Here is a 13,639-nt window from a genome sequence, read left to right on the forward strand (position 1 = left end):
TCCTGTGACAAACCATAATGGAAAAGAATATGAAAAAATATATATATGTATAACTAACTGAATCACTTTGCCGTACAACAGAAATTAACACAACATTGTAAATCAACTATACGTCAATAAAATCTAAAAAAAAAAAAAGTACTGCTGAAGAGTTTTAACATGTCCTTGTAGTTTTCCATCTGATGTAACTATGACTTGGATGATCTCAGAAGAAACAGATCCTGAAAGCTTTATATGAATGAACTCACACACACTGTATTCATGGGTGGACACCAAAGGGGGAGGTAAGCTAAAGAAAAGCTCGTGTTGAGCTTGCTAATACTCAACATCACACCAATTTTCATGACAACTACTGATGCTCTAGTCTTTAAAAATAACAGTTCTGTACCAGCTTGAATAACTTTGCTGCTGTTTTCAGGTCAAAAGACCACACAAGGATGAAGCGGCCCTGTTCCTGCTGAGCCCAGCCCGCCATCTGGGACCCTGGCGCTCTCCCACTACCTCGCCCGCCCCTACCTTCTCCGTCCGCTCCCCTCCCGCCTTCTCTCCTTTCCGTTCCTCTCTCTCCTCTCGCATCATTTACTGAAACCTCTCGTTAAATTAACCCTCCTCCGGGGAGGCGCCAGGCTCTGCTTCCTCACCCCCTCTTGGCGCTCCGCTGCCCCCTGTCTTCTCCTTGTCATTCTGCTGGTAAAGATGGCTGGTGACTTCCTACTGCCCGCCCCACCGGACACTTTTCAGCTCACGTCTTGGCTTATGAGACTTTCCTCTGATGCATCTGATAATGAACAACCCTTTGGCTGAAGCTCGGCCAAAGTGATACCCACGTTCCTGGATCTCTTCATATACCTTCACATACCTATGACTTCCCCCTCCTCTCTCTCATCCTCCGGCCTCCAGGGCTTCGCTCTGGGCCACTGCCCTTCCCACTCTCCACTGATCGCTGCGTGGTCTCGCTCCTTCCAGAGCTGCCACTACTCCTACAGACTGATGGTTCCCAAGCAGACTCCGCCAGCCAGGAATTCTCCCCACAGCCTCCTGCATGCCTCCTCGCGTTTGTTCCAGCGACGCTGCCCAGGGAACACTCCAAAACAGAAGCATCTGGATTCCCTTGAACCGGCTTGCCCTCTGGCTCTGCCATGACCCTCTGGGTCCCCGAGTTACCCAGGTGTGACACCTAGTTGCCCTCAACCCCTCCTCCCTTTCTGACCCCACCTCTCAGTCCCCTCCCCAGAGGCAAGGGCCCCGCCCCGCTAGTTAGCATCTGAGTCAGGACGCCACTGCCAAAGCGTTTCTTGGATTCATCTACGTCTCTTCATCTCCGCTTCCACACCCTTGATAAAGCTTTAATCAGGCATCTTTTTTCGGATAACTCAAAGATGCCTTTGTTGCTATCCTGGCCATCGGCCCTGGGCTCCCTCCAGCATGTCCCTGATGTGACCACCCACACACACAATCTGCCTCCAGCCACAACCTGACCACGTCATTCACGGCCCCCGCCCCTGAATGGCCACTTACCCCTACCGCAGTGCTCAGTCGTGGACAAACATCAGAATTAATCACACGAGAGAGCTTTTTAAAATCTGATGCTGAGGGCCTAATTCAGCATCTCTAGAGGCGGGTCTTGGAATTCAAACTTTTATGCATCCCAGGAGGCTCTAGCATACAGGCAGGGTGGAGACTCGGTCACCCTGTACAGGGTAAAGTTCTAGGTCCCGGATCACGATCCCTGGCCTGGCTGCTGCCTCTCCTCAGCCTTCTCTCCTGCCATTCCCCGCTGTGGTCCGTCTGTTCTAGAAACTTCAACTTCTCCCCCAGTGTCCACTCGCGCTGTCCCTGCTGGCCTCCCCTCCTCACACTTGACAGCCTGAGCTCGGCTGCCACCTCCTCCTGGAAGCCTTTCCTGATATCACCTCCTAAGCAGGTAGGTTCTCCTTCTTCGTGTGCCCCAAGATCCTGTGCGCTTCTCAGTTACTGTATCGACCACACCATATTATAATTATCTTTTGACTGCTTCCCATGAAAGAGTTTCTTGAGGGCAAGGGCTGTGATTAATTTATTTCTGTATCCCAGCACCTGACAAAGAACAGGCATTCATATATTTGAATGAATCAATTAAAAACTGAATGTCCACATATAATTGCGGTGATACTTAATAGAAAGTAACTCTAATAAATGACAACTACATATTACTTTGTCAGCTGCCTAAATTAGGGGTATTATAAATTTATTTTTACTGAAGCAGCAAATAGAACAATGATGAGACAGGTTACTACTGAGGCACGCTCAGTGAGCTTCGGGAGTAAATTCTCCCCGACGCCTGATCTAAACCAGCGGCACCCCGCGAGGTGCCCATAGATCACGTCAATCCACCACACACGACCGCTGGCCCAGCAGAGCCCGAGGTGCTGACGGAGCGCGGACAAAGGTCCATTCTTCCTGAAGGGATGGCTCCAACAAAGGCTGTGGTTCTAAAAGCAAACGCGCCCTGACACCCTGACTCTGTCCCTTCCGTCACTGGGGCCAAGGAGGCCGCCGTGAAGGAGGCGTGGGCTCCCACCTCAGCCGCGGACAAGACCTTCAAGCCCGTGAGTGGTGACTGCAGGTCGGCAGGGGGAGAGGCCACTCTGACCAAAGCACTCCTGGAAGTACTGAAAAGTGACACTGCTGAGCTAGAGAGGAAATGACGCTAAAGGAAAGTTTATTAATGGAAAGCCTTTTACCTGATTCAATTTTGTTAAGTATTTTTCTCGCACATTGTACAAAGGCCTCTTCCACGTTCTCCCCGGTTAGTGCGCTCGTTTCCAGAAACATCAGCTCTAAAATCGACATCAAACAAAACACGAAGCCATATTTAGAAGACAATCACAATTATTCGATTCATAACTGCCAGCTTAGTACACTCTTAGAATAATAGACGAAACAAATTTAGTACTTAAAACCAGGTATTTCTGCAAATATGAAATCAATAAATGTCAAAATATTTTTTTAGATATTAGAAGAAATCTAACTTTTCCCGAAAAGTAACTAGTATTTTGTGCTAGCACTTAAATGTGTTGAAGAAACTAAGCAAGCAGGACGCTGGTAAGGAAGCAGGCTGGCTGAAGGCACCCGGCTGTTGATATAAGACAAAGTAGCAATTGCCTTTCCAATAGTCTCCACGTCACCACAGATACAACCTACAAGTGCTGACAGCTGGTGTGCCGCCCTGACAGTGAGGGGATCTTCCACGAACGAGCCCTCTTCTTATGCACCAGCTGGTGACTCATGCAGCAGAAGGCTGCTCTCCTTGCTTTTGGGAGCAAACCACAACCTCTCCAGACCCTTGTCTCCTTCCTTGTAAAAATGAGTTTCACTTAAATGACAGATAAATTCCTTTCGACCTTTAACATTCTAAGTGTGCATGTTTCTTAACAGCTTCTTTACAAACTCATGAAGGCTTCTGTTTATTTTCCTAGCAGAAACCCTGCTCGTTTGTGAGAGTGTAAGTGGGTGGTCCTGGAGTCCAACTGAAAGGTGATAGTAGGATATTTTAGTTGTTGATTGCTTCCAAAAATTAAAGTTATTTTAAAATGCCTGAATTCTTTTTTTTTTAAACCTAAGCTATGTTTTTCTAAGTATCTTTTTTCTTTTTTTGTGAGATGTGTTTTTTTCTTTACATCTTTATTGGAGTATAATTGCTTTACAATGGTGTGTTAGTTTCTGCTTTATAACAAAGTGAATCAGTTATACATATACATATGTTCCCATATCCCCTCCCTCTTGCGTCTCCCTCCCTCCCACCCTCCCTATCTCACCCCTCTAGGTCACAAAGCACCAAGCTGATCTCCCTGTGCTATGCGGCTGCTTCCCACTAGCTATCTATTTTACGTTTGGTAGTGTATATATGTCCATACCACTCTCTCACTTTGTCCCAGCTTACCCTTCCTCCCCATATCCTCAAGTCCATTCTCTAGTAGGTCTGCATCTTTATTCCCGTCTTACCCCTAGGTTCTTCATGACATTTTTTTTCTTAAATTCCATATATATGTGTTAGCATACGGTATTTGTCTTTCTCTTTCTGACTTAACTCTGTATGACAGACTCTAGGTCCATCCACCTCATTACAAATAGCTCAATTTCATTTCTTTTTATGGCTGAGTAATATTCCATTGTATATATGTGTCACATCATCTTTATCCATTCATCCGAAGATGGACACTTAGGTTGTTTCCATGTCCTGGCTATTGTAAATAGAGCTGCAATGAACATTTTGGTACATGACTCTTTTTGAATTATGGTTTTTCTCAGGGTATATGCCTAGTAGTGAATTCTCATTCAGCCGTCTATAAGCAACCATTAATTTTACGTGTCATCCTTATGTATTCTATACGGAAATTCAGAGAAGTTTCAAAGGCATCTTTAGCCAAATGACTTAAATTTTTTTTTTTAATTAATTAATTTATTTATTTTTGGCTGCATTGGGTCTTCGTTTCTGTGTGAGGGCTTTCTCCAGTTGCGGCGAGCGGGGGCCACTCTTCATCGCGGTGTGCGGGCCTCTCACTATCGCGGCCTCTCTTGTTGCGGAGCACAGGCTCCAGACGCACAGGCTCAGTAATTATGGCTCACGGGCCCAGTTGCTCCGCGGCATGTGGGATCTTCCCAGACCAGGGCTCGAACCCGTGTCCCCTGCATTGGCAGGCAGACTCTCAACGACTGCGCCACCAGGGAAGCCCAAAATGACTTAAATTTAATGTAAGTGAAATACAGCCAATTAGTCCAGTATGTCTTCTACTGCTTCCCTTTCTATTTACGTCTAATATTTCACTAACTTAGCTTCAAATTCCATTTTATAAAAGATGACATCATCTGATTAGGGCCTTTAAAGATTGTTATAAATTTCACTTTAAACCAAGACCTGTGATATCAAAGATCCTAGACTGAAAAGTCACCACAGAATGCTAAGAGATTAGCTTTTATCATCACAGTAACCTCTTTTTTTTTTTTGGCCACACCACACTGCATGCGGGATCTTAGTTCCCTGACCGGGGATGGAACCTGCGCTCCCTACAGTGGAAGCACAGAGTCTGAACCGCTGGACCACCAGGGAAGTCCCTCATCATAGTGACCTTCGTGGGCAGAATGCAATAGGGTGAGACTATGTTAAATGCGTCTAATGCACAGTGAAAACAACAGGAGGTTCCACACTTCCTAACTACAGCTGCGTCTTAAACCTCCAGCAGGTGTGACAGGTGCAAGGCCACTTGCCATTTTCCTGAGCAAACCGGGAGGCTTCTAGGAAAGTGACTTCCCGATCGGGGTCCAGGTCCTTCTTGTTCCCACAGAGGATGATGACGATGCTCTGACTCGCGAGCATTCTGGCATCTGTTAACCAATTAGTAAGCGCATTGTAGGTTTCTCGGCTGCGTAATATAAGATTGTGAAAATAGCACATGTATTTTATAAAGCTAGCAACTCTTTCCAGTCACTCACACCACTCACAGCGCTTCTACACACGCAGGGCAACGCCCACAACCTTTAGGGTGACTCAGATGACCTGGATGCCCCAGGTGTACACCACACCAACAGGGTGCATTTCATCTTGTTTCCATGAAAACGAGGCAACAAGTCAGAAGCTTGCTGTCTGTCGTCTGCCCAAGCAGGGTCAGTATTTACTGGGCTCTCGGTTCATGCAACATGCGAGCAGGACCTAAGGCTAACTGCTGCCACTCAGTGGATCCGTGTGATGTGCTGGTACTTCGCTTCACACGAATTTAACACACTGATTCTCTGTAAGGACTCTGTGACACAGAGTCTTATTATCTCCTGTTTCCACAAGAAACCTGAGGCCCAGAGAGACTAAGTTGCCCAAAGTCACACAAGCAGCCAGTGGCAGAGCCAGGACTGGGTCAGGTGCATCCACCTTCAGGACTGTTTTCAGCCCTCATCTATCTAAGGATAAAACCCTCGTATATTCTAAGGACTGACCGAGGAACTGAATTTTAAATTTAATTGTGATACCTGGGTGATAGCTACATGCAGGACAGTGCACTCAGATCCTTACGATGGGCCAAGAGCTCTATGTGAACCAAATCAACCGCCCAACAACCTCACAAGTATTACGTGGTCATTACTCCATGGAACAGACAAGGAAACTAAAGTCCAGACAGCGGAGCACCTCGCCGGAGGACTCACACCGCTGGTGACGGCAAGTGGGCTTTGAACCCAGGCCGTCCCAGCCTAGAGCCTGTGCTTGATGGAGGTCCGTTACTTCTAATAATTTACCACACGCAAAGCTTCACTTTGCAAACCTTAAGGAAAGCATCAAAACACCATGTTAAGAAACATAATGACACTGGGGGTGCTTATCTATCTGAAGCTTGGGAACATGCTGCTTTACATGGTAAAGTGGTGGAAGGGGCTGCTTCGAAAACGCCCAAGACCCCCAGGGAAAGGGCTGAGGGGCTTCCCGCCCCACAGCCCTGCCACCGACGTGCCCAGCACACCCGCGGGGAGGCTCGGACCTCGGGAAGCACAGGCCGGCGAGGGGTGTCATTACCTGGTGATGTCATAGACGAGCAGCGCCCCTGCCGCACCCCTGTAGTAGCTTCTCGTCACAGACCTGGAAGAGTTACAGGCTTTCACTTTCCACCACGCAGAGCCCGTACCCCTGGGCACCATCTTCCCACACAAAACACCCATTTTTGCCTTGGAAACCACAACATAGGGACGGAGGTGGCTTTAAAGAGAAATGATTCAAAGTTATCTGAACATGGGCCTGAAGGGCTGTCCTGCCTGAAATCGTATCACAGGAGCGACAGGGAGGCGGAACGTGAGGCTGGGATGAGGGTCATCCTCCCTGGAGGGCATGAGGCTGCCCCGCACAACTGAGGGTGCCTTTGAGAACGTCGGGGGAGGGGCAGAAAGGGGGCATCACAGAGTCCCAGGGCACGAAACCCTCGGCAGCCCCTCTGCTTGCCCGGGGTCCGTGCCTTCCTGTGGACGAGGGGCCGCGCGTGGCTGCGCTTCCCACGCCCGGCCGCGCGGCCTCACCTGTCTTCAGCGAGCCCCCACCCGAGCGCATCTCGCCCGTTCCCACAAGCTCCAGGATTTCTCCTGCAGTAACACACCTTCTCCCCTGCATCTCGACTCTCTCCCCGCGCGAAGACTTCCCCACTCACAGAATACAATGGGCTCCGGCACCTCCCATCTTGGACGAGAGCCAGGCAGGCGGTGCTACGCTCCCGCTGCCGTCCCATCGTGGGCCCCTCGCGCACCCACACGTCTCAGGGGCTGCTTCGCCAGCACCGCCTCCTCCTGCCCCGTGGACCCCGCGGCACCTGCCCTCCCCTGCTGCCTGGACCCCTCCCCCCGCCCCCAGGCCGCAGCCCCACTCCCTCCCAGTCTCCTCTCACACCAGCTACTCCGGACAGTTCCTCTGAATCTGCCCTGCTGGTCCTGGAGCTCCTTCCCCCAGGCTGGGTCCTGGGCTCTTCCTTTTTTTTACATCTTTATTGGAGTATAATCGCTTTACAATGGTGTGTTAGTTTCTGCTTTATAACAAAGTGAATCAGCTATACATATACATATGTCCCCATATCCCCTCCCTCTTGCGTCTCCCTCCCTCCCACCCTCCCTATCCCACCCCTCTAGGTGGTCGCAAAGCACCGAGCTGATCTCCCTGTGCTATGCGGCTGCTTCCCACTAGCTGTTTTACGTTCAGTAGTGGATATATGTCCATGCCACTCTCTTTTCTCCCAACGCTCTCAACTCCGGTTTAATCCTCAGCTCAGCCTACTTCCGTAAGAGCCATCCGCCAGCCCGGCAACTCTCCGTGTGACCACAATGCACGCGTCACAGTCAACATCTCAGGCAGAACTCTGGCTCCCGGCCTACAGGCCCCTCCGGGAGGCGGCCCCACCACCCACTCTGTTTACACAGCCAGGAATCTCTCCACCCACTCTGTGCCCATCACAAAGTGATGTGACGCAACGTGTCCCACAGTGGACACATCTGTCAGGACCCGTCTCACCAACTGGTCAGGTCCTACACCGTGCACGTGTCTACACCTTCACCAGCACCGTCCTGATCCGAACCACCAGCTCTGCCTGGAGCCCTGCCACGCGCGTCCCCTCTGTCACCTGTGGCCCTCAGCCCCTCCTCCAGGTCTTCCTCGAGGCCTGCAAGGCCCTGGTGCTCAGGGACCGGGGCTCAAGTTCAACCCCCAATGGTCAGTGATCGAATCGATCGTGCCTACGGACTGGAACCTCCCTAAGGACCCCTAAGAAATGGGGCTCAGACAGCTCCCGCCACCTCCCTGTTCCCCAGGCTGGGGTCTTCCTCTCTTGGTTCCTCCCTTGTGCTGGTGAAGCATATCCTCCTGAAGTTTCTAAGGGAGAACATATGAAAGACCACCTTTGTTTCCCTCCATTCTTGTATAACTGAAGGTATTTCTGATTTTATTCTCACACTTAATGGAGAGTTTGGCTGAGTTCATAATTTTAGGTTGGAAAAAATTTTTCACGTTGAGTTCTGAAGGCAAGGCTTTAGTTATCTTCTAGCTTCCAAGCGTTGCTGCTGAAGAGTCCAGCGCAATTCTCATTTTCGATTCTTGATATGTGATTTGCTCTTCCCTCTTGGAATCTTCTGGCATCTTCACTTCATCCCTGGTGTTGTGAACTTTTACGTGGCAGACCTGGTCTGGATTTTTCCCCCCTCATCTGTGTTTGGTGTACGGTGGAATCTTACAGAGTCTCATTCCTCTAGTGGAAAATGTTCTTCGATTGTTTCTTTTACTGTTTCTTCTGCTCTTCTGTCTTCGGGAAGGCTTAACTGGTAAGGCCTTGAGCTTCCTAGACTGACTCTGTATGATTTCTTATGTTGTCTTTTTTTTTTTTTGCGGTACACGGGCCTCTCCCTGTTGTGGCCTCTCCCGTTGCGGAGCACAGGCTCCGGACGCGCAGGCTCAGCGGCCATGGCTCAGAGGCCCAGCCACTCCGTGGCATGTGGGATCTTCCCGGACCGGGGCACGAACCCGTGTCCCCTGCATCGGCAGGCGGAGTCTCAACCACTGAGCCACCAGGGAAGCCCTTATGCTGTCTCTTCCCTTTCTCATCTCAAGTTTACCGTTTCACTTTCTGGAAGGGCACTACTTTATTTAATATATTATTTTAATTTTGCTCTTTTTAAATTATAAGTTTGTTCTCATTCCCTGAACGCAATATCTACTCTTATTGGTGAGGATACTGTAGTTTTAGTTTCTGTCTATTCCCTGAAAGTTTCTATTTTCTTTATTCTGGGCTCTTTCTCTTATCCTAAAAACTTTCGTCAAGTGTCTGCTGATCCTTGGTTGATCATTTATATTCAAGGACAAGGATGCCAAACTCTAAAAGACGCTCTTTATGTGTGGGCTATTCACTGTGAGATGGCTGGACAGAAATTGGGCTATTTCATTGGGGAACCAAAATGTTAGGATCTTTAAGTCTTTTCTTTGGGGCTATTTTTCTGCAGATAAGAATCGTTTCTCCTGCCTGAGACATACACACTTGGCTGCCAGCAGCTAAGGAAGAGGTGGGGGAAGAGGGTGAGGGTCAGCAGACTTTCACTTAATTTCTGTCTTTCCAGTCCTTGCCTCACTCATCCCTGCCCTCGGCTGGCCTCTACTTTTAGTTTTTAGAGGAACCTCCATACTGTTCTCCATAGTGGCTGCATCAACTTACATTCTCACCAACAGCACAGGAGGGGTTCCCTTTTCTCCACACTCTCTACAGCATTTATTTTTTGTAGACTTTTTGATGTTGGCCATTCTGACCAGTGTGAGGTGGTACCTCACTGTAGTTCTGATTTGCATTTCTCTAATAATTAGTGACATTGAGAATCTTTTCATGTGCCTGTTGGCCAACTGTATGTCTTCTTTGGAGAAATGTCTATTTAGGTCTCCTGCCCATTATTTGATCGGGTTGTTTGGTTTTTTTTGATATTGAGCTGCATGCTGTTTGTATATTTTGGAGATTAATCCTTTGTCAGCCGGTTCGTTTGCAAATATTTTCTCCCATTCTGAGGGTGGTCTTTTTGTCTTGTTTATGGTTTCCTCTGCTGTGCAAAAGCTTTTAAGTTTAATTAGGTCCCATTTGTGTATGTTTGCTTTTATTTTCATTATTTAAGGAGACGGATCAAATAGATATTGCTGCGATTCATGCCAATGAGCGTTCTGCCTCTGCTTTTCCTGCAGGAGTTTTACAGTACCTGGTCTTACATTTAGGTCTTCAGTCCATTTTGAGTTTATTTTTGTGTTTGGTGTTAGGGAGTGTTCTAATTTCATTCTTTTACATGTAGGTGTCCAGTTTTCCCAGCACCACTTATCGAAGAGACTGTCTTTTCTCCATTGTATAGTCTTGCCTCCTCTGTGGAAGATTAATTGACCATCGGTGTGTGGGTTTATTTCTGGGCTCTCTATTCTGTTCCACTCACCCATATGTCCATTTTTCTGCCAGTACCACACTGTTTTTTTTTTTTTTTAAATAAGAAAGTCCTTCTAAGTCTGTCCAAGGTACTTTCTCTTTTTAAAAAAATAAATTTATATATTTATGGCTGCGTTGGGTCTTCATTGCTGAGCGTGGGCCTTCTCTAGTTGCAGCGAGCGGGGGCTGCTCTTCGGTGTGGTGTGTGGGCTTCTCATTGCGGTGGTTTCTCTTGTGGCAGAACACAGGCTCTAGGTGTGCAGGCTTCAGTAGTTGTGGCACATGGGCTCAGTAGTTGTGGCTCGCAGGCTCTAGAGCGCAGGCTTGGTAGTTGGTGGCACACGGGCTTAGTTGCTCTGTGGCTTGTGGGATCTTCCCAGACCAGGGCTCGAACCCATGTCCTCTGCATTGGCAGGCAGATTCTTTTTTTTTTAATTTATTTTTATTTATTTATTTGTTTATTTTTTTGGCTGTGTTGGGTCTTCGTTTCTGTGCAAGGGCTTTCTCTAGTTGTGACGAGCAGGGGGCACTCTTCATCGCGGTGCACAGGCCTCTCACTATCGTGGCCTCTCTTGTTGCAGAGCACAGGCTCCAGATGTGCAGGCTCAGCAGTTGTGGCTCATGGGCCCAGCTGCTCCGCGGCATGTGGGACCTTCCCAGACCAGGGCTCGAACCCATGTCCTCTGCATTGGCAGGCAGATTCTTAACCACTGCGCCACCAGGGAAGTCCTACCACGCTGTTCTGATTACAATAGCTTTATAGTAATACTGTCTGAAGTCTAGGTATGATACTTTTTTTTTTTTTTTGCGATACGCGGGGCTCTCACTGTTGTGGCCTCTCCCGTTGCGGAGCACAGGCTCCGGACGCGCAGGCTCAGCGGCCACGGCTCACGGGCCCAGCTGCTCCATGGCATGTGAGACCTCCCGGACCGGGGCACGAACCCAGGTCTCCTGCATCGGCAGGCGGACCTCTCAACCACTGTGCCACCAGGGAAGCTCTAGTTACGATACTTTTGAAGCAAACAATTATTGAGCATTTAAAATATTATACCTGACTTTAAGTGAAATGCTTGCACTGGGATTGAGTTCTATTTAACTGCATTTTGTAACTGTGAATATCTGTTCTGTTTGACTTTCTGTATCTATTCAAAAAAACACAACTAAAATATTAATCTACTTTCCTGCTTTAGTAGTTACAGAATATCAAACATGGAACCTATCTGCTGTGGACTGTGGTCATCATTCCAAACGTCGATCATGACTTCAGCGTAATGCAAGTGCTGAGGAGAGAATATTCTGTGGAATGTTTTAATGTAAAGCAAAACCAACCCCCAAAGAGGTTTTAAAAAATTCTCCTTTTAAAGTGAAATACAGAGAAAAGTTGTTTGTGCTACTACTTTGCCTTGATTTTAATCCAAAAGTAATGTGTGGAATATGCAATGCCACGACCTCCTAATGTACCCACTAGGTCCCAAAGAATAAATTCGCCTCCAAATTAGGACGCGTGCACTCGGAAGAGATTCTAACGTATTCTTTCGTAAATCAATGCTGTGTGGAGAAAAACTGACTTTTAGCTTGTCTTAAAGCTTCCAGAGGTGAACTTTCTAAAATCTGTGAGGGTGCGGGGAGGGAGGAGGGGACCACATACATTATGAGAATATAATTGATTATTTCAAACCCACTTTTCAAATATTTTTATTAAGTTAGAGAAAAAGCTACCTGAATCGCTCTTGGCCTGCCGTGTCCCATATCTGTAACTTTACATATTTACCACCAACATTTATTATCTTTGAGCCAAATTCCACTCCTATTGTGTGATTTGAGTCATCTTTGACTGAAAAAGAAAAAGAAATTTTATTTTAGAACATTAGGGAAACAGGCTTATAGATTTATACAAGTAACACTGAAATCAAGAGTGCTGTCAATGGAAAATGTAATTTACTGTCGCCATTCATTTCTCCAACAGTCAGATGCTAATAAGCACTCACTGTTTTAAACAGAATACACACAGTTCCTGTTCTCAAGGAGACAATAAAGCTTCTTCTCAAAACACCTAAACAAGCCATGTATTTGAAGCTGAGGCTTGGTGGCCACGCCATGTAAGACCACATCTACCTGACCACCGCTAAGGTTCTCGTGAATGGCAACTGCACAAAATACTGGGTACCATCTTGGAGGGCTTACTGCCCAGTGACAGACTGCAACTTGGCCAACGATAGTTTCAACTATTCGGACGAACATTCTAAAGAAACAGAAGTAAAGGGAAGGAGAGGCACCGTGGCCCAAGAAAGAAACTTGATGCTCACCCAAGATTAAGGGAAAAAGAAGAAAAGATAGAGTAAAAAACTCAGAACACACCCCAAACCAAGACCTCTATGCACATTACAGCTGTTGAGTTTCATGAACTCGAGTATTGTGTGTGGCAATCATTTGGAATGAATTTGCTGGAGAAATCAATACTGTCTGAATGGGTAGGGAGGTTGGCAAAATAAGTAGTTTGCTAAACCCAACTGGAATAAGCTGTCTTATAAAAGAAAATTTCTGTGATGTGAAAGGAAAAGAAAAAACAAATATCCTGGCTACACAGTCCATGGACTGGTTTATATTTTATAACTATAGGATAAAATTTAATTGTACCAGAAACCAGGGCGCCATCTGACAGCTGTGTTTGTTCATTGCTCCCTGGGGGCCTGGGGGAGGAAAGGGTCTGATTCCAGCAGCTTGTCTCAGGCCCAGACAGTGCAGACCGGCGTGGACATCCGCTGGTGCCCAGCTACTGGGCCAGCCTGGCGGGAGAAGCCTTCGAAGGCAGTAACGAAAGGCCAAGGGCATCCTGATTAAGACACAGCTACGAGAGCAATACAGTGAAGCCTCCTTACATCATTACTGTGGTCGTGAGGGGTGAGGGGAGGATGTGAAGGGAGAGTGTCCGCCGAGGCCGGGCACCTGGCCCAGCGTCCCCTCTTCTGGGATGGAACAATGCAAAGTCTGGGTAACTCGTACAGAACCCCAGGCCGCCCAGCGGGTGAACGCCTGTCAATTCAAGAGGGGCTGAGCCACGCTGGGTCCGTGTCACTACATGAAGTTTCCAACAAGCTCCTGGTCGATGGAAATGGAAGCAGCAGAAAACACTTCTAGAATCTTATTCTTCAGAGCTCTTTCCCAGGACACCCTTTGCTGCCTCTGTCTCCACTGCCCGC

The 13,639-nt window shown here is 47.8% G+C and overlaps 1 protein-coding gene across 6 annotated transcripts in view; it reads right to left on the minus strand.

Moving 5' to 3' along the window:
• The window catches only part of RAB4A (RAB4A, member RAS oncogene family), a 96,929-nt gene that overhangs the window by 50,667 nt on the left and 32,623 nt on the right, over nucleotides 1-13,639 (minus strand). For 5 of the 6 annotated variants that reach the window (XM_073793678.1, XM_073793681.1, XM_073793679.1 and 2 more), the window contains exons 3-6: nucleotides 12,159-12,273; nucleotides 6,539-6,601; nucleotides 5,248-5,402; nucleotides 2,724-2,819 (exon numbers count right to left, since the gene is read on the minus strand). In XM_073793678.1, coding sequence (XP_073649779.1) covers nucleotides 2,724-2,819; nucleotides 5,248-5,402; nucleotides 6,539-6,601; nucleotides 12,159-12,273 — 429 coding nt within the window. Of the gene's footprint in view, nucleotides 1-2,723; nucleotides 2,820-5,247; nucleotides 5,403-6,538; nucleotides 6,602-12,158; nucleotides 12,274-13,639 lie in introns of those variants that run through there. The other variant, XM_019941622.3, reaches the window with a different exon arrangement.

Source organism: Tursiops truncatus, chromosome 16 (assembly GCF_011762595.2).
Source record: "Tursiops truncatus isolate mTurTru1 chromosome 16, mTurTru1.mat.Y, whole genome shotgun sequence".
Taxonomy (NCBI): domain Eukaryota; kingdom Metazoa; phylum Chordata; class Mammalia; order Artiodactyla; family Delphinidae; genus Tursiops; species Tursiops truncatus.